General features: G+C 44.9%; 8 protein-coding genes across 10 annotated transcripts; 5 read left to right on the top strand and 3 right to left on the bottom strand.

Moving 5' to 3' along the window:
- Positions 1 to 24: 24 nt before the first annotated feature.
- On the bottom strand, positions 25 to 2,673 carry LOC6732049 (PI-PLC X domain-containing protein 1). Its single transcript, XM_039291082.2, has 4 exons — positions 2,271 to 2,673; positions 1,032 to 2,211; positions 690 to 963; positions 25 to 623 (listed from the first exon to the last, which is right to left on the bottom strand). The coding sequence occupies exons 2-4, from the start codon at positions 1,966 to 1,968 to the stop codon at positions 386 to 388; spliced, it is 1,449 nt and encodes a 482-aa protein (XP_039147016.1). The 5' UTR covers positions 1,969 to 2,211; positions 2,271 to 2,673; the 3' UTR covers positions 25 to 385.
- A 409-nt stretch (positions 2,674 to 3,082) lies between these two features.
- Positions 3,083 to 6,007, top strand: LOC6732048 (gastrula zinc finger protein XlCGF26.1). Of its 2 annotated transcripts, XR_001599973.3 has the most exons (3): positions 3,083 to 3,717; positions 3,774 to 5,087; positions 5,154 to 6,007. XR_001599973.3 is itself a non-coding variant. In XM_002079144.4 (2 exons), exons 1-2 carry the CDS (start codon positions 3,205 to 3,207, stop codon positions 4,668 to 4,670), a joined length of 1,410 nt encoding a protein of 469 aa, XP_002079180.1. In that variant the 5' UTR covers positions 3,083 to 3,204; the 3' UTR covers positions 4,671 to 6,007. The 2 variants fall into 2 exon arrangements, 1 of the variants encoding a protein (XP_002079180.1); XM_002079144.4 differs by having other exon boundaries at positions 3,774 to 6,007.
- On the top strand, positions 5,915 to 6,687 carry LOC27206507 (nuclear protein 1). The gene has a single exon (XM_016178371.3). The coding sequence runs from the start codon at positions 6,059 to 6,061 to the stop codon at positions 6,266 to 6,268; it is 210 nt and encodes a 69-aa protein (XP_016024731.1). The 5' UTR covers positions 5,915 to 6,058; the 3' UTR covers positions 6,269 to 6,687.
- Positions 6,688 to 6,807: 120 nt separating this feature from the next.
- LOC6732046 lies at positions 6,808 to 11,025 on the top strand. Of its 2 annotated transcripts, none has more exons than XM_039291081.2 (4): positions 6,808 to 6,988; positions 8,414 to 9,742; positions 9,837 to 10,557; positions 10,638 to 11,025. In XM_039291081.2, the coding sequence occupies exons 2-4, from the start codon at positions 8,904 to 8,906 to the stop codon at positions 10,965 to 10,967; spliced, it is 1,890 nt and encodes a 629-aa protein (XP_039147015.1). In that variant the 5' UTR covers positions 6,808 to 6,988; positions 8,414 to 8,903; the 3' UTR covers positions 10,968 to 11,025. The 2 variants fall into 2 exon arrangements, with proteins under 2 accessions (XP_039147015.1, XP_016024730.2); XM_016178372.3 differs by having other exon boundaries at positions 6,808 to 7,897.
- Positions 11,026 to 11,349: 324 nt separating this feature from the next.
- Positions 11,350 to 13,284, top strand: LOC6732045 (endoplasmic reticulum lectin 1). The gene is made up of 4 exons (XM_002079141.4): positions 11,350 to 11,641; positions 11,700 to 11,814; positions 11,877 to 12,676; positions 12,733 to 13,284. The coding sequence occupies exons 1-4, from the start codon at positions 11,498 to 11,500 to the stop codon at positions 13,231 to 13,233; spliced, it is 1,560 nt and encodes a 519-aa protein (XP_002079177.1). The 5' UTR covers positions 11,350 to 11,497; the 3' UTR covers positions 13,234 to 13,284.
- Positions 13,285 to 13,538: 254 nt separating this feature from the next.
- LOC6732044 (mitochondrial import receptor subunit TOM70) lies at positions 13,539 to 16,074 on the top strand. Its single transcript, XM_016178373.3, has 3 exons — positions 13,539 to 13,700; positions 13,902 to 14,917; positions 14,991 to 16,074. Exons 2-3 carry the CDS (start codon positions 13,942 to 13,944, stop codon positions 15,782 to 15,784), a joined length of 1,770 nt encoding a protein of 589 aa, XP_016024729.1. The 5' UTR covers positions 13,539 to 13,700; positions 13,902 to 13,941; the 3' UTR covers positions 15,785 to 16,074.
- LOC6732043 (putative inorganic phosphate cotransporter) lies at positions 16,073 to 17,940 on the bottom strand. Its single transcript, XM_002079139.4, has 3 exons — positions 17,799 to 17,940; positions 16,939 to 17,726; positions 16,073 to 16,878 (listed from the first exon to the last, which is right to left on the bottom strand). The coding sequence occupies exons 1-3, from the start codon at positions 17,839 to 17,841 to the stop codon at positions 16,081 to 16,083; spliced, it is 1,629 nt and encodes a 542-aa protein (XP_002079175.1). The 5' UTR covers positions 17,842 to 17,940; the 3' UTR covers positions 16,073 to 16,080.
- Positions 17,941 to 17,967: 27 nt separating this feature from the next.
- On the bottom strand, positions 17,968 to 24,602 carry LOC6732042 (putative inorganic phosphate cotransporter). Its single transcript, XM_002079138.4, has 5 exons — positions 24,217 to 24,602; positions 19,997 to 20,175; positions 19,485 to 19,931; positions 18,794 to 19,417; positions 17,968 to 18,733 (listed from the first exon to the last, which is right to left on the bottom strand). The coding sequence occupies exons 1-5, from the start codon at positions 24,254 to 24,256 to the stop codon at positions 18,533 to 18,535; spliced, it is 1,491 nt and encodes a 496-aa protein (XP_002079174.1). The 5' UTR covers positions 24,257 to 24,602; the 3' UTR covers positions 17,968 to 18,532.
- Between the last annotated feature and the right edge of the window lie 1,297 nt (positions 24,603 to 25,899).

Raw genomic sequence — 25,899 nt, 5'->3', positions numbered from 1 at the left:
GCACCAAATTGGCATCTATAAGAATTTAGTTTTTATCGTATGTAGTACGTATTTATTGTTTTTAGCAAGCCCCTCAGTTAACAGGTTTTTGCAAAACCCCCGCCTTATTGGCCCACTTCCCGCTAAAGTTTACTTTTTATCTCTATGGTTAGGTGCAACAATCCGAATTCCTTTGTTAATACGATCAGGAAATAAGTGAAAGCGCTTATATGGGAACAAACTACGAAAATGTGACATGTTTAGGGAAGCTACACAGCTAGCAGTACAATAAGGAGCATATTGATGTTTAAACTTAACCGCTTAGCAAATAAATGTATTATTGCAAATTCGGCATGTTACTTTGAAGCTTCAGGAAGACTCTTCTTCCAACGAACTTTGTTCAGATCTACATGTAAATCTTACGAGCATTGTATTCGATGGCAGTTTCCACTAGAGTAGTGCCCCTTATGAAATCCGCCGATACTATATTCGCATTCGTGCCCAGTTCATTTCGATACAACTGAGAGATGCGCCAATTCACATTATCGGCCATCTTGCGCAGCCCGCCGGTCTTGTCCAAAATGACGTCCCACGTCTCCGGGGTCAGCTCCGCCATATCGGACACCGGGCGACTGGAGAAGCGACTGTGGAGGTAAGAAACGATAGATGTACCACATCTTATCTAATCATTAGCGACAATCTCCACTTACGACACATCGAAATCATTGATGTTGCGCAAATAGGTTTCCAGTTGGGCCCACGTCTGCTTGTTACCCCAGCGCTGCTCCACGGATCCAAACAGGACATCGGGGAACTCCTCCACCATGGCCTCGTGGTCATAGGCGAGGAAGACGTTCTGCCTTCGGGCCCAAATGTCACGCAGGGATGCACGCCAAGTAAGCGAAGGATGTGCTATCAGGTCCTGGAACTGATCCCGCAAGTAGCTGACCAACAGGCGATGGACACCAAGTCCTTTTCCAAAACCTAAAGGAAAGTGAAAGTAAATCATATGCATTATCCTTCATATATCCAAGATTGAACGTATTCCTTACCCACTGGGAACTCCTTGAGCCCAAATATGATAATCTCATTGGTTTCGTAGACGAAATCCCGAACCTGATTGATGACTTCCTGCAGCGGACGTTGTTTTGTGATCCCGTGATAGATGAAGAACGGATCGGGTGAGTTTCGGTAGTAACCCACGCGTATGTCCAAGTAGCGGACTCCGTGCATCAACTGCCCACGGATGTCGTCGTCCTGTGTGAGCGCATACTTGGTCACCAGACTTTCGCGGAGCAGCGGATCGAAGTTGGGTCGATAGGAGCCGGAGTCGTGGGTGCCAGGAATGAAGAGATCTCGCAGACGCATCTCCCCTATCTTGGACTTCAGATCGTTCATCCAGCGGGGGAATACTTTGAGGCAGGTTTTGGCCAGGATATTGCCCTGCGCATCGATGTAGCTGGCCCAAAATCCGTAGCAGGCCGTTTGAACCGTGGCATTCCGGGACAGGGCATAATCAAAGGGCAATCCAGTTGTAAACCACTGGGTGCTCAGGCCCTGCCTGGGCTCAATGGCAGCCACAACCTCGGTGGCTCCTCCATTGGCCACCCAGTACTGCTCCTGCTCCTCCTCTTTGGTGGCCGCTTTAGTCGACGGTCTTGCGGTGAACCCACTGTTGGGCACATAGCTGGGCGACCCATCACCGGAGCCACTTCCCTCCTCGCTGGGAAATCCCGCCAGCGGAGTGTGTTTGCGCAGCAGTTGGCTTTGGAAGCTGAGTGCATCCTCCCGTGTCACGAGCAGCTGGTCACCCTTGTTAGCCGGTGCATTGGTCCACGAGACTTCCAGGAAGCGCTTGCGTGCACTGATGGTCAGCCAAACCTTGAGCGCATTGGGGTTCTCATAGGATTCGGTCTGTGCCTGGCCCTCATTCGTCCAGGAGGCGAGGAGCAGCAGCAGCAGTGCAAGGCGTAGAACTTTTCCCACCATATCGCTCTGATTGAATTACCCTGCTGATTCGCGGTGATTGCAACTGACGCTAATCGGCGTTCCGGAATCAGAGCAGTAATATAAACACGACACCCCGAGAGATCAGGCCAGATCAACCGTTCGCGTCGAGAGCTCCACACTCAATGCTCTGCGACCCAGACCCCAAATAACTTGGCACAGGTAGATCTTATCTATGCTATGTGCTGTTTATGGGGGGCTCCAGTTATAAAGGAAAATTGGAACCTGGCACGGGGGAGCTTAGCGAGAAAGATATGTGTAAATTAAGCTAAATTTCTATTTACTTTGGGATTCCCAGTAATTAGCCCTTTTGCTAACCGAAGGATTAGGTTTCAGCGCAATTGCAATGACTGCGTATACAGAACATTTGACCGCGATTCGAAGCCGATAAGATTTCAAACAATAGTGGGTGGGCACATTCCCAGCCTATTGTTAACACTTATTTATTTGCACTCGACTTTAATTGGCAGTGTAATGTTCGTTGGCCTTTGGTAATTCAGAACACAAACAAATTTGCCGGAGGTTAAGCAAGCGTATTTCCTATAGGAAGCTAAACAATGGATGCGTTATGATTTGATTTAACTCCGCACCGACTAATAAATTAATGCAAAAGCGACCGATCTGTTCGCTTGGCCGACATTCCGAATCCAACGTCGCCTCTCAACTGACGCTCAAATGCTCGAACAGAACTGAGAAGAGCTTATTAAGCGGCCCTATTATTTGTTTAACTCTTCCAATTTCCCTGCAAGTCGCTGATGTTTGAGTGTCAAAACTTGAATAAACAAAGCAATTCAACACTCATAACGTTGTTCGATATTCTGTAAAGTTCATTGACTTTTTTAGTCTTAACTGAAGCTCTAAAGTTTGAAAAAGTGTTTTTTAAAACCAATTTTTATAATGTACACTATTTTTATTTTAAGGTTTCTAAGAATCTGGAATAAGGGTTTTAAGATCTTAAAATCTTAAAATAAAAATAAATGTGTACAACTTGGGGCTGATTCCATTAAAGAACAAATTAATTTTTTATTTTTTTATATTTAAAATCTGCCTTTTAAATTTCAAATTTTTAAAGTAACGGTCGAAAAATACTAGTCAGTATTTTAATACACTGTAGCGCATATTGGTCACACTGTTGAACAGCTGTTTGGGCGTCCTAAAGCAAAACATTTGATTATTTTGTTTATATCGAGTGTTAGTAGCATTATCTAAGCTGCAGAAATGCTGCACCCACAGACAATGCAATCCATACCCACTCTCCACCAGCCACTGCACTCCAAGGTATCGAACTATCTGAACAACCAGCGGAGAACCGGACAATTCTGTGACCTGCTCCTGGAACTGGATTCGGATGATTCCCTCAGCTTGAGCGTCCATTTCTGCGTGCTGGCTGCACAGAGCCAGTTCATCAACACCAATCAGAAGCAACAGCAGTTCTCCATTCACAATCCGCTCAAGATCACCATCCGGAATTTCAGCTGCACCCAATGCCTGCACACAATTGTGGACTTCTTCTACGAGGATTTGGTTTCCGTGTCCAAGGAGCACGAGCTGCACTTTCGGGAGCTAGCGCAAATCTTGGCTGTGACAGAACTACTGAATCTCTACCAGTTGCAGCCCTTGGGCGAGGTAAAAGAAGCAACAGAGATCCCAGCACCTGGAGAGGCGCAACCAAATCCAGAACTAGAAAAGAAGGCAGAGGCTGTCTTTGAGAATCGACAAAGTTACTTCAAGGTGGATAATATGACATTGTGCCACTGACGTATCTTATATTCGCCTTTTCCTTAAAGCTTAAGAACCCGCGAGCGGTAAAGTCCAGCAGCAAAGTGAACTACTGCATTGGCTGCGACTTCAAGTGCTATCAGGTGCAGAAAATGATCGAGCACATGGGCAGCTGTGAACCCTCCCATTTGACCTGCTCGCTGTGCGAGGTGGGCTTCCTGGACTGGCGGGAATACGACACTCACCTACGCCGGCACTCTGGTGATCTGCGTAAGCCCTTCTTTTGCTTGCAGTGCGGCATCCGCTTCAACACACGAGCTGCCCTGCTCGTCCATCAGCCCAAGCATTCCACGGAAACGCCGCACATATGTCCACATTGCGGCAAGGGCTTTAAGTGGAAGCAGGGCCTGAGCAACCACATCCTGGTCCACAATCCCGAGAAGCAAATGCTCTGCGACGTCTGCGGCTACAGCACCACGCACATGAAGGCCCTCAAGTCGCACAAGCTGCTTCACACTGGAGAATTCTTTGCGTGCACAGTCTCCGGCTGCAAGCATCGTGCCAATCGCAAGGAGAACCTCAAACTGCACATTGAAACGCACAAACAGGGTCGCGATTTTATCTGCGAGATTTGTGGCTGCAAGTTCAGCCAGAGCAAAAACCTCAAGCGTCACGCCCTGAAGCACACGGAGAATGGTCCGAACCGCTACAAGTGCCAGCTGTGTGGATTCAGTAGTCATCGCTCCGACAAAATGAAGGAGCACGTGCAGCGGGTTCACACGGAGAAGGCGGTGCAGTTGGAGCTCTCGGAAACGGTGGACAGTAGCTTTCCCGATGACTTTGATCTTCCCGTGATCGACACGACACCCAAGAAGAAACCAAAGGGTGTTAAGAGCAAGACTGTAAGGGATGTCAATCCTGACAAGCGACTGAAATCCCTATTGCCCAAGGAGACTGTAGAATAGGAATAAAAAGAAAGGTTACCATTCATAACTTCTCAAGGAAAGAGATTTTTGAGGCAAATGTCAATTGTAAATGTTTAGAATAACTATGTTAACAAGAGACAAATGAGACGAGGGATCTCACGTTCTGAGTTTGAATACAACAAAATTCTATCCAGAATATTCACGGCAACCCAGTTTCTTTTTGAAGCCATAAAAAAGAAGAATCGAGAAATCTAAAGATTGATTTGCTACCAACGAATTGTAAATAAAGTGGTATATTGTGGCAGGTTCTAAAAACAACATTGTTGAGGCCATTCTATCTTATCTAAGAAGGTGGCTACGATCTATTGTGTCGTTTCCAGACGAACTTTCAGAACGAATACCTGCCAAATGACTAACTAGAGCGATAGTTAGCACCTTATCAACGCCGAAGGCTATGTACGTAACATTTGTTTATATAAAATCCATTAAACCAAAACAAACTGAAAGCTTTTCGCCTTTCAGAAATAAACAAATGCGTTGCCTGGTGGGAGGGAAGTGGGTCAACTGATCAGGTTCTAGTGCACCAAAATAAATATCCATTATTAGTAAATGTCTTGTATTTCAAATATATTATTTGAACTATAATTATTACGAAATTGTTTCTTTTGCCCTTACATTCGCTTTAAAAAATATTTTTGAGATTTAAAAAAAAACTAATTTTGATCAGTGTATCCAGATAATCCAGAACATATGATGCATTTAATTATATATTTATTGGGCGGAGAAACAACTGCAGGGTAAATGCACTTTGATGGTCGTTTAGGGAGGGCCAAGGTGGGCGGGTGTTACATAACACTCGGGGAACGTGTGTCTGCTGAAAAGTTCTTAAATTATTAAAATAAATGGACGAGGCGAAATAATATGTTTGCCGATTTCAGTTTTTTTTGTTTACCGCGCACTTTGTAAACAGCAAAAAATTAAATTGCGCAGCAAAAATTGTCAAGAAGGCACTCTCTTGAGCGGAAAAGGGTTGTCAGGGCGAGTAACTATGAATTTTAATAAATGAACATTCTTTTACATAAAAAAGAGCAAATATATTTGGTAAAAGTTCAGTAGAAAGTAATGGAAAAATTAATCATTTTTAGTAACTACACGTAAGCAACAATATAATGCCTTTCTAGTAGTTTCTTTAGCTAAATCCGGCAACTCTGACGGAGAGAGAGCTTTGGTTGCGGAACAGAAAGCTTGCGCGCCTATAAAAGCCGCTGCTCGACCGAAAAAAATTCAATTCCGTTCGCAGCTCAGCGAAAAGTGAACAAAAAAGAAGCAGTACAGAAATTTGAAAACCAGTCTGCAAGTTTGCAGAGAAACAAAAAGCAAAGAATCAACCAAGAACGCAGTTAGTTTTGCAACCTTAAGTCGCCATTATGTCCGAGGCCCACTTTGATGAGTACGAGCACTACAACTTCGACCATGACAAGCACATCTTCTCTGGACACAGCGGCAAGCAGCGCAACAAGAGGGAGGCCAATGAGCACACCAACCACTTCGATCCCTCCGGTCATTCCCGCAAGATTCTGACCAAGCTGATGAACACCAACAACAACAACAAGAAGGCCGCCGCCTGCAAGAACTGATGCAGGGCATCGACGGGGGCGGTAGAACCGGAGAGGAAGAAGTAACGGGGCCGCGCTGAAAGGAGAAAAGAAATCTTCGAATTTAAAAGGAAAGCAAAGGAGAGAAGAAAAAGAAGAACAAGCAGCAGTTTTGCTGGAAGGAAAGAGAGAAAAACAAAAGCCAGCTGGAAATACACATTGCATTTGTATTGTGCATTGGCTTTTCATGCGGCGCTAAACTTTGTGAACATTATAATAATTTTATTTCGCTTATAATTTCACAAACACAAAAAAAGAAAGGCACATACTACTCTTAGCTTCTAATATATTCCTAAACTAATTCAGACTTGCAAGTTTTAGTTGCTAAGCCTTAGAGCGTTTCAAATTATGAAGTTTGACTTAGGTATTACATATAAAATAAAGAGAAAACCAAAACTGAATATCCTGGTCGTCTTATTTTCATTTGCATTTGCAGCGCACCTTTCCAAGCGAGAGAGCTTTTCGAATGCCGTTGGTGTGCTGTTGCGCATATTTATAGCCTTTTAGTTGAACTCATTTGCACTCAGCTCCTTGATTATCGCGAATGCAGTTGCAGTCGACTTTTTTCTTTGTTTACAGCGATCGACAAAAAAGAAAACATGTATGTACATACATATATATTTATGTATTCAATGTATGTATGTTAGTTTCCAAACGGAAATATTCCCGAGACCTTCCATTGAAAGTTCACCAGTTACACAGGTAATTAAACTTGCACACACATATGCCTGCATCATTTCTTCCGGTTTAAATTTGCGTGTAAGGTTGCATTTATGAATATTGAGCCGCTTTTATTGACTTTCCATACTAAAAGATATTTTTACATTAGATGTACAAAATTACAAAAGCTATGTTATTTTCCACTGACAAGCAAACACAACGCAGAAACAAGCACACATACAAAAATAAGCCGAACAAACTTTTCCAGAAAGGTCCACTCTAATGGAATTCTCTCCTCTCTGTCTCTCTCTCTCACCAAACGCCATTTGCCGGCTTTTTGAATTGCGTTGTTGATATTTGGTAAACAATAAAACAGACTCTCGATCAGGTGGTTTTGCTATACTGCATATTAATGAAAATTTTCAAACATAGTCATAAATATTCCTTATCTTCATTGCATTGCATTTCGTCTGAATCATTGATCATCCAAAAATAAAAATTTCGTGTCTCAAACTTCGAACCAATAGGTGATGAAATAGCTGTTTATTTTATAAAATTAAACATTGCAAATACATTGCGAGTTGAAAGTGCCTTAGAATCGATTTTGTGTGTTGGTGTAATTAAATAGATTTCTAAATTAAAGATTCGTTAACCTCGCATTACAAAAGTAAAACAAAATCGAGAGATAAACATTATCGCCGCGGCTTCAAACAAAGCAATATCAACAAATAAAATTTACAATCAGAGCTTTTTGGAGGAAAACAAGCCAGAGGTCTAAAAAACGAGTAAACAATTTTGGGGGTAACGAAACTAGTTTGCCACGCTGCGTTTCGCCGGTAAACATATGACGCATTAATGGTTCAGTAAAGTCTAGAAATCGATAGAAGTTGAGTTCTATACATACATATGTACACACATACATATATGCATATTTATATGTAAGATTTGAAGGTAAGGTACTACATGAAATGTACATACATATGTATTTATGTCAATCGTTATAACAAATGAAGTAAATATGTGAATTTGCCACTGCAAATTTCACACTGCAATCCACTGATTGCACTAATCTAGTTGCGCTCTTAAGATTAAATACTTACTTAAATACTTAAATGAGCAATTTTATAATCCTTCAATTCATTTCGCATTAAAGTATAAAATTGAGAATATTCGCTTTCTTTTCTAAGATATGAAAGACAGACTATGGTTTCTAATTGGTTGCTACATATTAAACTATGATTAGCTATTATTATACGATATACGATATTATACGATACGATAATACGATTTCCTTCTTTTTCAATATTTTGGTCAGTATAAAAATTTTTGGAAAGAATCTAATTCTCAATAAAAACTGTGCATTAGAATTTCCAAAAGAGTGTTGTCTTCAGATTTCAGATCGTTAAGGCGATGTCACCAAATGTACAAACACCCCATTGATGTTGACCTAACGTATCTTAATTGTAGAAATGGATTGCTTTCCAAACCCATTAATGAAAGTCGCACGCTTGCCACGATCTGTGTCTAAATATGGGCATGTATGCAGCCTCCTAGATCGTGATCTTCGCCTGGCACACGACAGACGACGGACCTCGATGGTGGCGACTCCGCAGGCGTGGAACTCTGTACTCCACCGAGACAGATCCATTCCAATTACGACTTCCCAAATTCCACAGCCCATCTTCTGGGAAGAGAATCATATTGCACACTTTCACCGCGAAAAAAAACGAATTTGTGGCGAACAACAAAATCGGGGATTATGCATAACTGAATGGAGAATGGAAGTTAGCATCGGATGGGATGGGATCGTAGTACTGGCCACATTGGAGATATGGATGGTGCTAATTGCCGCGGCACTTGGTGGCGGATGAACCGTTAAATCGAAACTGGAGCACTGGCCCAATAACGATGATGCACGCGGCCCACGGATTAGCACCTTTCAACGAGCCACTACGGCATGGATGTTCTAGATACCCAAAAACCCGCCATTAGCACCATTGCCGGGCGGAGTTTTTCTGGCTTAGCATTGGGACATCTTCGGTTAGTTGTCGACTTAACTCCGAGCCAACTGGCCGTGCGGTGTGTGCTGAACAGGATTCGAAACAATAGAATCAATAGTGCCAAACGGATAATGTCTGCCTACGAGAAAATGCCGGCGAAGGAGCACCGACGCCTCTCACCCATTTGGTTTTTGGTGATCACGTTTCTTCTCTTTGCCACCACCTTAACGGCGATGGCCGTGATCGAAGCTGGACGGGCACAGAACAACGCGGGCGGAGAAAGCGATCTCCTAATCCTCACGCGCATGTGGAATCACTTCAAGGCCGGTGTCGATAATGATACGGAAATTGCCACGGTGGAGCGAATTGCTAGGGATGCCGGAAATGCAAGCAATCCGAGTGCATCCGCATCGCAGCAGGGCAGAAACTTCTACGAGGAGCAGCAGGCGGTGGTGGTGAATGCAGAGAGCATGGATTCTCCCGTGTTGGGACAACGCCAGGATGCCTACGGTCCGCCGCAGAGTCGCGAGGATTCGTACGAGCAGGATCCGTACTACGATGTGGCCGATGACTACGGACCTGGACGATATCCCAGTGTAGAGTCCAAAGAGGAGTCTGAAGAGGCGGAACGCTTCTATGATAAGGAAGACACCGGTGAGGGCAGGTCACAGCAGGCACGTCCGTACGATTCCTTCTACGCTCCGTGGTCATACAAACAGCAGCCAACTCCAGTGGCTACTCATCCCGCAGCCGAGGGCAACAATAGAAAGCTCCAGGCGCCTTCAGCTCCTAGCAGGTGAGAAATGCTTAATCCAACTAGTTCTGGGTCATTGGTGTTGGATGAAGTGGTGGCAACATGTCATAAACAAAATGAACGTATTTTTCTACAGATCGCCCTATCCCGCCTACGATGAGATGTACGACTATCCCATGGGCTTCCAGCCACGCCCACATCCGGAAACAGCGATGGCCAAGCAATCCCAGCCCACCTCCGACCATGCAGTAGTCCAAATCCAAAGTGAATCCACACTGGTCACCGTGCTGAAGAGCCTCAAGCAGATTTGGGATCTGTATCAGGCACTGATGAGTGCCTGGAACGCGGTCAGCGAACGCCATCAGCAGAGTACTGAGAAGTTCCGCCAGGAGCAGGCGGCGAAGAAAGCCGAGAAGGAGCAACTGCGTCAGCAGCAGCAACAGAAGACCAGGATAAACTCCAAGAAACCGCCGCGAATGGAGGGAAACAAAAAGAACCAGAACAAGAGGCCGACTACAACAACAACTAAGGCAACAACCAACAAGACGACGACGACTGCTGCTCCAGAAGTCTCTGATGAGGAGGAGGAAGCGGAGGAGAAGGAACAGTCGCAGAAGACAGTGGAGAAAGTTGAGACAGTCACAACATCGGCACCAGCCACCAAAGTCTCGGCACTCAAGGGGGAAAAGGGAAATCTGAGATCGGTGCGTGGACTGCGCCAAAGACGCGATGCCGAGGCGGAGGAGAAGGCCGACACGGATGTGGGCGAGGGTCGCTACATCAAGGGTGATCCTCTCAAGGGATACTACGATTTCGTCATCACGGAGGGCTCCTACAAGTTCTGGGCCGTCTTTCAGGTGAGTGGATATACATAAAGAGCGTCAGAAACTTAAGTGCAATGTGTAATATAATCGTTTTAAATATATAAAACTTATAGGTGGGCACAGCTCTGCTGATCATCTACTCGACGTTCGCCGCCATTTACTACTCCAAGGTGAATCCGCTGACCAGTGACTACGACTACACGGATTACCTGGGTGGAGTTCGTTCGTTGTCCGGCGGAGATGCGGATTTCGTGGACGACGGCGATGCAGCGACACCGCCCGTCTCGACCACCTCTCGCATCATGGAGTGGCTGCCACGGACGGCGCATTCCATCCAGTTTATACTGGATGCCATCGACAAGGTGCCAGTGGATCATGATAAGGACAAGGAGCTCGGCTGGTCCACGGCGCAAAAGGACACGCCGGCGCTGGGAATGAGATAGGGAACTGACTACCATATGCGATATTTGTTAAGGAAAATATAATAATGTTGAAGATAAACTGGGAACTGAGTTTAATTTGTTGGAGGACGTGGATTTAGTTTCTCTACTTATTTTGGAGTTTTATACAGATTCTTAAAACATTTTTTAATGAAGGCCATTAAATCTGCAATAAATACGAAAACAATTTTAATAATTTTCAGTTAAGTTTGAAAGAATAAATTTTGTATTTTGTTAATGAGAAATATTGAAAAACTAGATTTAAATGCAAGAATTAGAATTTGAATTCAAAAAATTCAAAAAGTGCTGTCGATTGCGACGGTTATTTTTTGATATTTAGCTATTTGCAAGCTAAAATGCCCATGCAGGCTAGCCGATTTTCTTCTTCTTTCGCAGTAACCATTCACAGTGCCCCGGCGACAATCAACATATGTTCCTTATTTTTTTGAGAAAAACAACACGTAGCATTTGCAACTATTTGTATATTGTCACGAAAATACTCATGTAAAGAAATCGCTGCCTTAAACACGAAAATGGCCAAGTCCTACGTGATAATTGCGAGAATATCATTGCTGCTGAATTTAATAATTGCAGCGGTTTCCCACGAAGCCAAAGATTTTGACGATTCAATTTTGTATAAAATTGATTTCGAAGTGTCGGATTTAGTTGGGCAGCCGGTGAGTACAAATTTATTAACGCAAACATAAACAAATGTCTTTAAGTAATGCTGTTTAGGATTTGGGCAATCAGCTGCGAACATTCTACACGCCGGATAAGGAGAAGTACGACTGCCTGATTCCCACTTTGGAACACCAAAAGGAGGAGGAAAAGTCCGACAAGCCAGAGTTGTGTAAGAAATTGGCATTTCAACTAACATCCCATTGTATTATACATAATTTCCGAATCCCGCAGCTCCAATAAGTTTGCTGCAGCCCATTTTCTCCGCCCTGACCTGCACGTACCGCATCGAGGCCTACTGGTCGTACGAGATCTGCCATGGCCACCATGTGCGTCAGTATCACGAGGAGCGCGAGGGAAAGAACGTCAAGTTCCAGGAGTACTACCTGGGCAAATGGACCGATGACAAGATGAAGATACTGACAAAAGCCTGGAGCGCAGACATCAAGGCGGGCGTTAAGCCGAAATACAAAAGCCTGAAGATCGACAACACTCGTTATCCATACTTTGAGATGGAATACAGCGATGGCACTATGTGCGACATAATTAACGCTCCTCGCACCACAATGGTGCGCTATGTGTGCTATCCCCATGGCAAGGACGATATCTACTCCTTCAAGGAGACATCCTCGTGCAATTATGAGGCCATTATACTTTCCTCGACGCTGTGCGCAATTCGCGGTCTTCATGCCGAAGAGACCAAGGAACTATCCATACAATGTTTCAACTCCGAATCGGAACCGCACAGCCCGCTGAGCATGCTGCGATCGGAGCTGAAGGAATGGACTGAATCCGAGGCGGATCTGCTGGTTTTCAAGGAGAAGGCCAAGACGGATGGCGATTTGGTCTCCTTTAACAACGGCGATGATATAGACAAAGTCCTACTCAAGCACTTCAGGAATGGTTACCTGAAGGTAGACGGAGACTTTCAGCAGCTCCTGCTGTCTATAGCAGCCTCTGGAACAGGACCCACACCCATCACTGATCTGACGCCCCTTAAGGACTTTATATCGGGCAAGAACTGCCTAACTGGGGTAGGAATAACATGCAGCTGACCCATGCTTTTGCTTCAATAATACTCTTTTTTTAGGGCAATGGCTGGTGGAAGTACGAGTTCTGCTATGGGCGACATGTGCGTCAGTTCCACAAGGACAAGACCAGCGAAGTGGAGCTCTTTCTTGGCTACTTCTCAGAGGAAGCGCATCGTGCTTGGTCCAACGCCAACCCGGACAAAGGAGCACGCCGTTCCGGCTTCACGACATCTATCTGGCACCATTATGGCAAGGGAACCCACTGCGAACAGATTGGAGTGCCCCGCGAAGTGGACGTGAAGTTGACCTGCACACCTGTAACGAACAGCGGCACCGCTGTATCCATGTACCTGCTAGAGCCGAAGACGTGCCAGTATATCCTGGTCGTGGAGTCGCCCACAATATGTGATCTCATGCACTACGCCGATTCCCAGGGCCTGGTTAAACTGGAGGATCTGGACAAGATCTTGGTTACGGAAACCGATAAGTCGACTACAAGTTCGGCTTCTGCTCCTGCTCCAGTTCCAACTTCCAGCACAGATGAGGAGAATCGTCCTTAGGCTGTCCGTGTATTCTAGTGAATTCCTTTAAATACATTGATTGTAATTTTACAACGCATTTGTATTTCAATTTTTTAAGTGGATGAAACCGATTTTAAAATTTAAGAACTCCGTTTCGGTCTGATAGTAATGTAATGTAATATAGATTTCTAAAATATTTATTCGTACTAAAGTTTAAATTCAGGCTTTATTACAAATACATCATATTTTAACTCCTTCATAGTTTTACTGATTAAGTTTAAACAACTATTCACACAATTAATTCTATGACTGATCTTCTTCTTCCATAATGAGCATTCCCAGTGCCGTTATTACTCCATACCTATCGATGCCTATCGTTTTTCGATGTCGTGTGCTCAGCAGGCTGATATACAATAGAATCTAAGTTTCCCGAGTTCTAACTGAAAATAGAACAATCGACGTTTCACAATTGCCAAATTCACAGCAGTGTAAAGTTTTAAAAAAGTGTAAGTTCCCTTCGCTGCCTGCACTGAGTAACATGCCGGCCAGTTGGGGGTGTGAAAAATCAATTGGGTTGGGGGTTAGGTACTGCAGAAACGTGCCCCCCGCCCGGCATTTAGCAAGCTCAAAAGGCGCTGAGCGATAAGCTAGCGGAGTATTACACAATTTGTGGCGGCACCCAAACTGATTCAGCTCTTTTCTTGCAGTTCATCACACATAACACACATCCATAGGAAGACCGGCACGATGGCGATGACTCTGAACATTGGCTCGATGAAGCTGACAAAGTGGCAGCTGGCGCTCATCCTTGGAACTCCCCTGGTCATCGGACTGGGTACCTATGCGGTGAAGAGCTGGACGGCTGCGCCCAAGGAGTTCGACGGGGAGAAGAAGCGATCAAAGGCCAAGATCGAGAAGCAGGCCATTTCCCTGGACGGCACCGCACCGGACCAGGAGCTGGAACGCAATAAGAAGTCCGCCGAGCTGGGCGAGAAGCTGTCGCCTCTAAAGGAGGCCAACAACTACAAGACGGAGGGTAACAACTGCTACAGGAATGGGAAGTACGATGAGGCCATTAAATTCTATGACAAGGCCATCGACAAGTGTCCCAAGGAGCACCGCACTGACATGGCCATTTTCTACCAGAACCGCGCCGCCTCTTACGAGATGCTCAAGAAGTGGTCCAACGTCAAGGAGGACTGCACAGCCTCGCTGGAATTCAATCCTCGTTACGCCAAGGCATATTATCGTCGTGCCCGTGCTCACGAGGCCACCAAGGATATGAACGAGTGCTTGGACGATGTCACAGCCACCTGTATCCTGGAGATGTTCCAAAATAATCAAACTATCATGTTCGCTGACCGTGTGCTCAAGGAGACCGGCCGATTGGACGCCGAGAAGGGTATTCGCAATCGGGTGCCAGTCGTGCCGTCGGCTTGCTTCGTAAACACCTACACGCGTTCCTTCATCGCGGATCCGCTGCAGACCATGAAAGTCCCAGCCCCTAAATCCGATGCACCCCCAAAGGGTTTCCTGCGCGCCCACCTCGCTTTCCTCGAGGAGAAGTACGATGAAATTATTCCCGCCTGCACCGAAGAGATTGAATCCTCCGAGGCCGAAGCACAGTACAAAGTGGAGGCTCTGCTTATGCGGGGAACTTTCCATCTGCTGTGTGGCTCCTATGTAGAAAGCCAGCAGGACTTTGATGCTATTATAGCTAATGGTAAGAATTTGTTTAATTTCAATTCATTAATTAGTCGGTTTTCTTCAGTTGCTTTACTTTACTTTCACTGCAGACTATGCTGATCCTAACTTGCGTGCTTATGCCTACATAAAGCGGGCAGCTCTCTTCATCCAGCTGGATCAGCGCGAAAAGGGTATAGCCGATTTTGCTGAGGCGGAACGCCTGAACCCAGAGAACCCAGATGTGTACCACCAGCGCGCCCAGATCCTTCTGCTGCTGGAGCAGATAGAGCCCGCCTTGGCTGAGTTCGAAAAGGCGGTGAGCATTGCACCCAACCACGCCATCGCCTTCGTCCAGAAGTGTTATGCCGAGTACCGACTATCCCTCCTGGCCGGCGACCAGCGGCGCTTGGAGAGTGTAATGCACACCTTCCAAAATGCCATCGAGCGTTTCCCGGACTGCGTTGAGTGCTACAGTCTAACGGCTCAGGTTTTGGCCGACCAGCAACAGTTTGCTCAGGCGGAGGAATACTACAAAAAGGCCATGGTATTGGCGCCAACAAATCCCGCACTTATCGTTCACCAGGCCATCATGGTGCTTCAGTGGCGCGGTGACATTAATTTGGCTGTCCAGCTGCTCAACAAGGCGATCGAAGTAGATCCCAAATGCGAGCTGGCCTACGAGACACTCGGAACAGTCGAAGTGCAGCGGGCGCAACTCACCCGGGCCGTCGAGCTTTTTGAAAAGGCACTGCTTTATGCCAAGAGCCAGGCGGAGTTGGTGCACGTTTACTCGCTGCGCAACGCGGCGGTGGCCCAAATCAACGTCACCAAGAAGCTGGGTATCGACATGAACTCAGTGTCGGCAATGGCCCAATCCGGATTGATGCCCCAGGGCGTTGCATAGAGTATGGAACCGGTGTGTGTTGGGATTGATATCCCGAGAAAATGAGAGCCAGCGCGGAGCATTTAGCGAGACGACCACCAGCAGTCCTACTCTAATTAAGTTAATATCGACCATACCTGTTATTTATATATATATATATAAAGCTTGTTTACGTTTATGCTCCTAGCTTTAGCATAGAAATTGTCATGTATTATGGTACATATGTAATCTAGAATCTGTTGCCTAAGGAATCCACTAAGACAAATCCAGTAGCTTATGTTTAAGCGTAAGATTAAACTTAAAACAAGCAAGTCTCCTCATTGTGGCTCCCGTTCTGGTTCCGGTTGGTTAAACGCCTGCACGTCACCGGATATGTAGCTGGCGCCGATTACCCACATGGCGGCCCTCACACCGCTCACCAGCTTGTAGTCGGCCTCCAGTTGATCCAGATAGGGCATCAGTAGTTCGTGAAGCGCACCCATGCCGCCCGAAATGCCCATCAAAGTGCCAGCATAGTTGGGACTCATATCCAGCGGTAGCAGCTTAATGCTCGCATAGTAGGCTCCCATGCCCAGAACGCTCCAGATTCGTGCTCCGCTCATCTTGATCTGCAGCATGTACATGGATCCGCATAAGAAGACCAACCAGGACATGAGGCGGCGCGTCTGAGTGCGCGTGAGAATCTGCTGCTCGATTAGCACATCGCTCAGCCGCCCTGTTGTCAGCGAAGCCATCCAGTTTGCAACGGACGGTGCTATCGTTTCGATGATGGTGGTTAGTTCTGAGAAACTGCTGCCACGGGCTCTTACTTCCTCTAGCGCAATTTGCAGCTCCTGGGGCAATTTTTGTTGGAATTCCTGCTGCATGGAGGTGGAAACCAGTGCCCAGAGCGGCGTGCTGTTAAGCATACTCCTCCAAGGTGCAGTGCTACACGTTGCTTCCACTTCTCTGCCGTGCTCCCTATCCTCACCTTCATATCCATCTTCCCCGTCCATCTCCTCTCTTTCTCCGCCAGTGGTCAACAAAAAGGAGTTGCTAGTATTGCACCTTATGTATTCCCGTTCTTCGCTCTGAATAAACGGACAATGATCCGGAGTGCTATAGCAAACTAAGGTCTTGGGAACAAATTGGTTTAAACCATGATTACCATGACTTTAGCGTTCGTATAGACTTACAAATCCCAGGAACCAGGCCACGGCTCCTCCACCAACCAGATAGAAGAACACGGGCCAATCCTTCTCCGCCACAAGCAACCCGCTGACCAACTGGACCATCGTGATGCCGATCTCACCGCCACTGAGTACGCAGCTTGCCAGCATTCCGCGCTCTTGTTCTGGAACCCACTGGGCCAGGAGTGCACACACGGCCGGAAAGCAAGGGCCCTCACAAATTCCGACCAATAGACGGACAGCGACAAGGGCATACGGACCGCCCTGTCGCACTGCAGTGGGAGTTAGCAGGGTCAGCACCGCCGACGTGAGTATGGCAGCACCGAGCACCCACTTTCCACCATACCTCTCCGCTAGCCGTCCGCCCGGAACGTGGGTGAGCATATAGCCGGCATAGAATGCCATTACTACAAGGGATTGGGTTTGACGAGGCCATAGCTCGGAGCAGCTCAAACGTTCTTGAGAGTCCTCTTGACCAGGAGGATTCTCACCGGCAGGTTCTCTATCCCGCGTTCTTTTGTCGCTTATCTGGTTGGGATCTGGGTGCTCCTTTCCCGCTTTTAGCCTGCTTCTCAGTTGATATTCCGTGTGATTCAGTGCCATGGCCAGTTCAAAACGCCAGTTGGGCAGTGCCTTGGGATTCAGCACTTGAGGAACGTTGTCCACCCTATGACCACCACATTCCAAGATGATTTGGTTAAGCGTAAAATCCAAACACAAACGCATTGTGTAGGCATTGATGATCGCCAAAAATGTGAAGCAGCAGAGAACCCAGCGCTGTCGCACCTCCAGATCTGTGGGATGGAATGGGTAACCATCTGGTTGTAGTGGATGGCACGTAAAATCCCTGAATTATGCTCACATACATATAAAAATATCGCTCAACTTCTGCTCAACAGCGGGCAGCATTTTGGTAACTTTGTTTTATAGAAATTGAACAAATCGCAGAACGCCTACTAGACGATGCCCCTTTAGACTATTTAATACCTATTATATGTATATTATGAACACATTTTTACAAAACGAGATTTTAGATTTATAGTTTTAATTAGCTTTATACACTTTATTTGACTAACATCATAAAAACAGTAATGTCCTAACAGAACAGCTAAAAACACGTTTTACTTTACACATTGATCAACAATTTAAAATGTACAAATTATTTCATCATTTGATTTACAATACGGCAATACGAGCTCTGGTACACGAAATCCTTAATGCGAAATCGCAGTTTATTTAAATACTAAATAATAATTAAGAGAGTACGTTGCGTGCGCGGCGAAGGGGGATAGTTAGGGATTAGGATTAGGCTAAGGGTTATCCTAGCTAACAAACGGGATACACATGGTAGCACTGCGCACGTTCGGGAGTGTAAGTAAATTCGCTTAAATTAATTAGTTGGCGCTGATGCCAGGGATCGGCCAGATCGGGAATACTATAAAACTAGCAATTTGAACAACAGCCACTGCGTATACAGCATGACACTGCTTTTGGGAACCACTCGGATCCCAGATTACGGATTCCAGAATCCGCGTAGACAGCACTTTAACTAGATTACAATGTATACATATATGTATGGCACTTTTTTTGGCGATCCGCCTTACGAGCTCTGCTCCAGACCCCTCGTCTTTTCGCCACCCACCTTGCGCTCCTGTGCCTCAAAGTCGACGGAGCGCGGCTGGATGGGTGCGTTATTGAACGGCTGCACCTCTCCGGATGCCCAGATGCAGTAGATGACGGCAGTGACGCAGAGCACGCCGAAGGCCACCCAGAACACAAGACGCCACTCCAGCAGCGAGGCCTTTAAAGAAGAACAACCAGATTAGCTAAAGGTCCAAAACATCACATTTAAGATACTCACATTTGGTGTCATCACGCCCACAAGGTACGGCGTGATCACTCCGGTGATTGCTCCAATTCCGTTTGTGATGGCCATGAGCGTTCCGGCGTAGTTCGGGCTCATGTCCAGGGGACTCAGCTTCATGCCCGCATAGTAGGCGCCCATCAGGCCCATGCAGATGGTGAAGAGCACCACGACGAGGACACGATCGCAGCCGGCGTAGGAGGCGCCCACCATGAAGATGGCCGGACCGAAGGCAGCCAGACCAGTCATCACCTTGCGAGTGTTTGTGGTGCTCATCACGCCACGGCGAATCATCCAATCGGCCACGAAGCCACTGCCCACGGACACGATCCACATCATGATGTAGGGCAGCGAGGAGTACAGACCGTTGGCCTTGATCGAGAACTGCAGAACGTCGGCCATGTACTTGGGCAGATCCGTCACCATGATGTAGAAGCCCCAATCGTGACCAATCTGGGCGGCCACCAGAGCAAACATGGGCAGGTTGGTGAGGATGGCCTTCCACGGCGTGGGGGGCAGGTCCTCGTTGCGGCTAATGGTGCCAATCTCCTTGACCAGATACTCGCGCTCGCTGGGCTTGATGAAGGGATGCGACGTGGGATCGCTGTAGCAGAGGAAGACCTACGAGCAAGAATAGTTTGGATTATAACGAGTCTTGACTACGCGCTAAGTGCTCAGCTATACTTACAAAGATGGCAAACCAGACAACACCCAGACCGCCGAAGAAGTAGAAGACAAACTCCCAGCCATAGGCATCTATAAACACGCCAGACAACAGGTTGCCCATGATAGTACCCACTTGACCACCACCCAGCACCAGAGCACCGAGCTTTCCACGTTCGTTGGCCGGTACCCAAGCAGCTAGCAGGACACTCAAAGCGGGGAAAGTGGTTCCCTCGCCCAGACCCATCAGAACTCGTGTCACAATCAGCCAGTCGGAGTCACCCTTGTTGATGGCCAAAGGCGTCAGCATGGTGAACACGGCGGTGGACAGAATGCCAAGGCCCAGGGTCCATTTGCCACCGAACTTCTCGGCCAGCAGACCGCCGGGAATGTGGGTGACAATGTAACCGATGTAGAAAGAGGACAGGATCAAACCTTGCAGCTCCTCGGACCATTCGAAATCGCCACCAATCTGTAAGACAAATGATTTTCGTTTTAAGTATTCATCTTCTGATAATACTCAAAGGCTCTACTTACACTGGTTCCCTCGTCGATGTCATCGGGTTCGCAGATCGCCTCAGAATCATCGTCCGTGGAGTTCCTCTTGACCACCAGTACCGTGATGGCCTGCGATAGACAGACGCGCATCGTGTAGGCATTCAGGATGGCCAGGAAGCCCATGATGGCCAGGATTACTCGCTGGGGTATCACGAAATCTGCGGGCGAGAAGATCGCGATCGGAATTGACGTCAGTGGGTGTCTTGGTGTACATTAATTAACCTGCTGGGCAACATTTGACCAAACACTGCGTCAAACATTTTACGAGCCAAGCGGATTTGCGTCTCACATATATATATTGTTTAAGCCAATTTAGTTATTTAATTCGGTTAGCGTGCGAATAAATAGTTTGACGGGTGACTCAATTGGGTACAAATCAATTTGCGCTGATAAACTTCAAATTGCACTTGATTGCTGTGGCACTATATCAATTAGCTGAACTGCTGAAACCGATTTTAGTCATTTTTCAATACGAACGATAGGGAAAATGATTGAAAAAAGAGTACTAAATTAAGTATAATACAATGGTATACAAAAATGCTGCAAACTAAGTAACAAAGATTGTGTAGAATACTTTCAGAACATTTTAAGTTTTAATGCTTAAACAAATTATATGCCAAGCAGATATTTAATAAACGTTTAAAATAATCATGATGACAACAATATTTAATTTTTAAAGCTCACGACAGATCTTTTAGTTGGAAACCAGTTTATAATTTTAATGCTAAAGAAATTATGCGTAGACAACTGCGACATGGCGATATGATCATTTAAAGATTATAGAATATATTAGGCCTGTTCCGATTTTCAGCCCTATCCGGACTTTCACTAGCCATGAATCATTAGAATATATTTAAAGATGATCAATTAATATAAATATAGGGTAAACAACTTCCATAACTCCGATTGCAAAAGTATCTTCTGGTGATCAACCATAAAACAACCAAATAATCTCGTTTCAATCAAACTCAATAAATAAATACTTTCATTTGCGGCAATAAAGTGTTTAGTTTGATTAAATATTCAATAAATAATGTGCTGATATGCGCGGGGGTTCGCAAGAGTAGATTTATATGCTCTCATTTATGGATTTCCATTATAATTTATTTTATTGTTTATTTAGTTATTCAAAGGTATTTGAGGAATTTGTTCAGTTTTGTAGATGAACTTCCTGTCTCGTGAGTTTTATGGCTCGTGCTCAAGTTTGTAGTTAAGCAGCCAGGTCGAAAGATTAGGTTCCATATTAGCGGCGCTATGCACTCGTGTCCACCACTATCAATCACCAATCACCAGGCACAGCGATCAACGGACGTAGTTTATACGACCGTCGTATCGCAATCAAATTGTTAAGCGGAATTACGGCCCGATAAGGCGGAGGAGTGTGCTAGATCTGCGATAAACATTTGGAGTGCAATGTGAAGTATGCGAAATCGCTAACCGAGAACAATGACCATAAACCAATGGCGGCGCCAATTAAGTAATTTTGGGCATAAATTCATAGGGCCTCGAAAGTAGATGTATATCGAAGGTTGAATTGATCAAGTTCTTTGGCACGCTTAGCTAACATTGACCAATCTCATTCCAAAAGTATTGAAATAAACGATCTAACAAGAACGGCACGCAGATCACTTGAATCTGAATCTATGGATTGCGAGTAAACAAATAGCCTGGCTTCTTGGGTAAACACACCACAATCAGAATCCAATTCATGACAATATTATTAGATCACCCACGCAGTCGACGACTTCTGTTGTTTTTGTTGACACTTAGCCACGACGACTCCACCTACGTCAAAAATTGATATATATTTATTTTAAAGCCAGCCGCCAGTAAAAGTTAAACAATAATGTGTGTTTGCCTTTTTAATGGCATTCGAAACTCCCTTAGTTTATGAGAAACTGTTTCGCAAAAAATTCCCATCGACGTCACCAGCTGACAAGTTTATTTTGCCTATAAATTAACATCAATATATCTTTTGCTGGCCGCAAATTGCATTAAGCCACCGTAGCTGGCAAAATTAACAATGTGCCAATATTTGACAGGTTACTTAACCGAATTCGACACGAACATACGCGCTCACTCCACCGAGTGTCAAATAAAAAATAAAATAAAGAAATAAAATATGATTGCCAAGTGATAAGTTGATAAGCCCCCGTATATGTAAATGGGTGCTAATCATATCGCCGCCGCCCGCCAAGTATGCCAATATTTTCAGCCCAACCAATCCACTCGGTGGCGTTAATATATGACCGCTCTCCATCTAAGGACCTCCTCCACCCGCGATAAGCCATCCAAGATTTAATCAGAGCTTGCTAACGCGACCTTATCTCGCGCATTCGAGTGGTTGAGTGGGAGGGAGAGACTCACTTTTAACTAGATTTAATCGGTCACACCTTTTCCGTAAAATTCTCTTCTAAATACAACGAACTTGCTCTTTTAAATCTATGACTTATGTACTTATTAAGGAACTGAATTAAAACCTTTAAAGTACCTATTACCTAAAAAAATAGGTTTCACAATCCTAAGAATAAATTATCTGCGACTTATACATCATTACTATTTCAATTAAAGCTCAGAGATACTTTCTAATTAGCCAGGCAGTACAATTGCACTAGTTTCAATTATGGGAGTTTTTGTTGAAATCGATTTGTACAGATACTATATATAAAAATAAAGCTATATACCTAAAATAAAGCAAGCTCTAAGTGTGAGTATTTCCAAAAATGAATATGTTAATAACAATTAAAAACACATCTCATCAAACTAATTCTCCTAAAGCTTAGTTAATTCCTTATTTTTATTCCCTTAAATAGTACTTAATGCTTAATTTCATATAATGAAGATGACTTTTGGCATTTTTAAGTAATGACGATTGTCGTTCGTATCCGTTGCGTTAATGAGAAAACGAAAACAATTCCATCTGTTGACATTTCTGGGTCTGCGGCTCTTTGTCCGGCAATCGTGAATGTCTAAGAGATAGCCCCGGAATGAATAAACCTCATTTCTTTCGCTTGCATTTCCGCGGTCTTGCGAAAATTATGTCAATGGGCCTGGGGGGCAGAGGGTCGTCAGCGAGGTCCGATTGCCGCATAAGAACATATACACCAGATAGTACACCCATGCCAGCAGACCCTTCCATATGATAATGAGACTTTGGAGTAACTGGGACGGAGGCCATAAACGAGGCGATTAGTCGGGCTGATTGCCGTAGCTCAAAACTAATGCCCAATTGGGTGATTTATGGCCAAATAGTAAATTTGTTAGTTCATTGGGCTAGAACTTGTGGCAAAAACCCTTTGTGTTGGGTGAAATTTAAAGCACAAAATATAATTCATTGGAAAAACGAGCGGAATAAAGAGCTAGTTAGCTAGAACTAGTACCGCTCAAAAGCTAATTAGTTTAATAATTATTCGCTGATAAAATGATACGAAAATCATAATAGGCTTACGTGATTTTTACCACTCGCACTCCAAGTATATTTAATATTTTATTTTCGTAAAGCTCTTACAGCTGAAATAGTTGCCCAATCGGTCGAAAGAATTCTTTATTGCATTGACCTTGCCCAAAAAAGAACAGAGAGCGAGATGGGGCGAGGAAATCGGTATAGGTATGAATTTGGGCAGGTTCCATAATCGCTTGCCAAAGTCCGTAATAACCGTTAGCCCTTCGATGGTCGTAATCGAGTGGTCTTAGAACCGAACATATGATACCCTGTTCTTTATCGCCGCGCAGGTAAGCAGCAATTCACATGCAAATCGTATGCAAAATATTTATCAATTATGTGAACGCATGCCGGGAATTTCAATTTGAAAAAACCACAAGCAGCGAAACACAAACAAATGCACAGAATTCGAAACAAATCGGAAGTGACGAAGAGGCGTTTTGTCATTGTTTTCATTTATGCACAATACATATGGGATTTTATATACGTTTTCTTCTTCTTCTTCCTTTTTTGGTTTTATATTGCTGTCGGTCAATGTCGGTTAAGTTTAAGCGAGCACTACCACTCGAAAATGCCCCCCGAACGATCGCAGGTTCAACGATCCGCACAATTCGCATTCAGAATACACCGGCGCACGCAGCACTTCCTTATGGCCATTTCATGATTATGATGATGATGATGTGATGATGATGGTGGTGGCAGTGGTGTTGATGGTTGTGATATCCCATAGATCGATCGAAGGATGTGGCACACTTACACCTCGAGAGGCTTATGCCCCATTGCGGCTGTTGCGTCATCTCGGTACTAATTGGCGGCGGCTGCGTCAACAAGCTGGTCAGTTCCTTCGCCACGGTTACGGGTTAAAGGACAACGGCGAATCCTTATTACCAACTAACGCGCACTACGCTTTTTACCGCTCGCTTCGGCTACAGCGATTTCTGTTTTCGTTTTGCAATACTATTCTATTCTGAAAGCGGCGATGATGCAGTGGGAGAAGGAGAATGTGGGATTACTGTTAGGCCAGTGATCTCGAAACTCGTCTCCAAATCGAATCGAAAAGTGCTAACCGAATTCGAACTCGAATTCCAAACCGAACCGCGCACGCCGCCAGCCAAATTACAAATGAGAAATTATTCCCGCCGACTTTAGTTTATATTTATATGAGAGCAGATAAGCGCCGCTCTGCTGCTGCTGCTGCGCAGTCGGCGTCTCTGCGGCAGCGGGAGTTTTTTCATATTATTTGATTTTATTTTCATTTTTTGCTTTTCGTTATTGTTGTTGTTGTTGTTGTGTTGTTCTTGTTGTTGTTTTTATTGGATGCCGGCCAACGATCGTGTATCGCTATATTGACAAGGAGTTGACTCGTAACACTTGCTGTACATGCTGCCACAATTGAGCACTGCGAGAAAATGCGTGCAGCAATACAATATTTCATTTTTTACTTGATGTCTTCGTAGGCATATAAACATTTTTAATTAGCTATTCATTTGCTATACAACGCTAACTTAACATGAATACATCTGAAACTTTATAGTGCACTTTTCTAATCATGCTCCTAATATAATTTTAATAATAATATATTTGATTTTGATTATTTCCTATCAATTATGCTCACCACCATTTACGCTACTACTACTTACTATAAATAAAATTGAATTATTAATCTAATCTGTGGTAAAAAAAGCTATCTACCAATCCACAGAAATTCTAAGAACCCATAACTATGATTGAATTTGCTTTTTGAAAATATTCAAGTGTTGGGAAGCTGACTGCTTTTCTCTGTGTGCACACATTGTAGCACCTCATAAACGCGGTCGCTATCTTGGCCGGGTCGATCGGCGATCCAATCGCATTCAATCAGCCATCGGGCCTCCGCATGCGTAGATCAATTGACCAAATGCAACAACACTACTACTATATTAACTATTGGCCGCGCGGCAAGGAACTTTGGTTCATTTGGCCATTTGAAGCTCGATTTCGATTTCAGTTGGTATCAGCGGGCAATCGATTGTGCGCCGAATACCTCAGCGGTTTTCCTCGCATGCACGCGCTCACTTTATGTCGCTCTATAAACGATTGGATCGTTAAGCGACAAAAAAAAACCCACCTTGCTACCTCGCTACCTTGCTACGTATATGTATACAGATGCCAAGCTGCGGTTTAGAACTCGCAGAACCGGAATGCACGAAACCGAAACTTTGGCCAACAGAATGGCCCAGACAGACAGGAAGGTAGCTGCACCCAACGAACTCTGCGTCTACAGCCCATTTCTCCAATGAAATCATGGTCAACTGGCTGCTTACCAAGAATTTTCACCCAAGAATACCCTACCTTTGGCACTACATATAAATAATGCAAGTTAGGATCTATTATCATAATATAGATATATTTATGTTGCAACTGAAACAAGTTAGTATTACTTAACTTCTTTATAGAACTC

The sequence above is a fragment of the Drosophila simulans genome, chromosome 2L, assembly GCF_016746395.2.
Source record: "Drosophila simulans strain w501 chromosome 2L, Prin_Dsim_3.1, whole genome shotgun sequence".
NCBI lineage: Eukaryota > Metazoa > Arthropoda > Insecta > Diptera > Drosophilidae > Drosophila > Drosophila simulans.
The sequence above is the reverse complement of the archived record's forward strand: the minus strand, read 5'-3'. Positions and strand labels throughout refer to the sequence as shown.

Bases quoted from the DNA above. Each gene is read 5' to 3' on its own strand.
- LOC6732044 (XM_016178373.3), top strand. From the start codon at position 13,942: ATGGCGATGACTCTGAACATTGGCTCGATGAAGCTGACAAAGTGGCAG. The intron at 14,918-14,990 runs GTAAGAATTTGT...CTTTCACTGCAG, and splicing joins TGATGCTATTATAGCTAATG to ACTATGCTGATCCTAACTTG.
- LOC6732049 (XM_039291082.2), bottom strand. From the start codon at position 1,968: ATGGTGGGAAAAGTTCTACGCCTTGCACTGCTGCTGCTGCTCCTCGCC. The intron at 964-1,031 runs GTAAGGAATACG...ACTTTCCTTTAG, and splicing joins GCTCAAGGAGTTCCCAGTGG to GTTTTGGAAAAGGACTTGGT. The intron at 624-689 runs GTAAGTGGAGAT...TTACCTCCACAG, and splicing joins ATCAATGATTTCGATGTGTC to TCGCTTCTCCAGTCGCCCGG.
- LOC6732045 (XM_002079141.4), top strand. From the start codon at position 11,498: ATGGCCAAGTCCTACGTGATAATTGCGAGAATATCATTGCTGCTGAAT. The intron at 11,642-11,699 runs GTGAGTACAAAT...AATGCTGTTTAG, and splicing joins CGGATTTAGTTGGGCAGCCG to GATTTGGGCAATCAGCTGCG. The intron at 11,815-11,876 runs GTAAGAAATTGG...CGAATCCCGCAG, and splicing joins GTCCGACAAGCCAGAGTTGT to CTCCAATAAGTTTGCTGCAG.
- LOC6732046 (XM_039291081.2), top strand. From the start codon at position 8,904: ATGGATGTTCTAGATACCCAAAAACCCGCCATTAGCACCATTGCCGGG. The intron at 9,743-9,836 runs GTGAGAAATGCT...ATTTTTCTACAG, and splicing joins GCGCCTTCAGCTCCTAGCAG to ATCGCCCTATCCCGCCTACG. The intron at 10,558-10,637 runs GTGAGTGGATAT...TAAAACTTATAG, and splicing joins AGTTCTGGGCCGTCTTTCAG to GTGGGCACAGCTCTGCTGAT.
- LOC6732048 (XM_002079144.4), top strand. From the start codon at position 3,205: ATGCTGCACCCACAGACAATGCAATCCATACCCACTCTCCACCAGCCA. The intron at 3,718-3,773 runs GTGGATAATATG...TTTTCCTTAAAG, and splicing joins ATCGACAAAGTTACTTCAAG to CTTAAGAACCCGCGAGCGGT.
- LOC27206507 (XM_016178371.3), top strand. From the start codon at position 6,059: ATGTCCGAGGCCCACTTTGATGAGTACGAGCACTACAACTTCGACCAT.
- LOC6732042 (XM_002079138.4), bottom strand. From the start codon at position 24,256: ATGACGCAACAGCCGCAATGGGGCATAAGCCTCTCGAGGT. The intron at 19,418-19,484 runs GTAAGTATAGCT...TCTTGCTCGTAG, and splicing joins TTGTCTGGTTTGCCATCTTT to GTCTTCCTCTGCTACAGCGA. The intron at 18,734-18,793 runs GTGAGTATCTTA...TCTTCTTTAAAG, and splicing joins TGGGCGTGATGACACCAAAT to GCCTCGCTGCTGGAGTGGCG.
- LOC6732043 (XM_002079139.4), bottom strand. From the start codon at position 17,841: ATGCTGCCCGCTGTTGAGCAGAAGTTGAGCGATATTTTTATAT. The intron at 17,727-17,798 runs GTATGTGAGCAT...TCCATCCCACAG, and splicing joins GTTGAGCGATATTTTTATAT to ATCTGGAGGTGCGACAGCGC. The intron at 16,879-16,938 runs GTAAGTCTATAC...TTTGTTCCCAAG, and splicing joins TGGCCTGGTTCCTGGGATTT to ACCTTAGTTTGCTATAGCAC.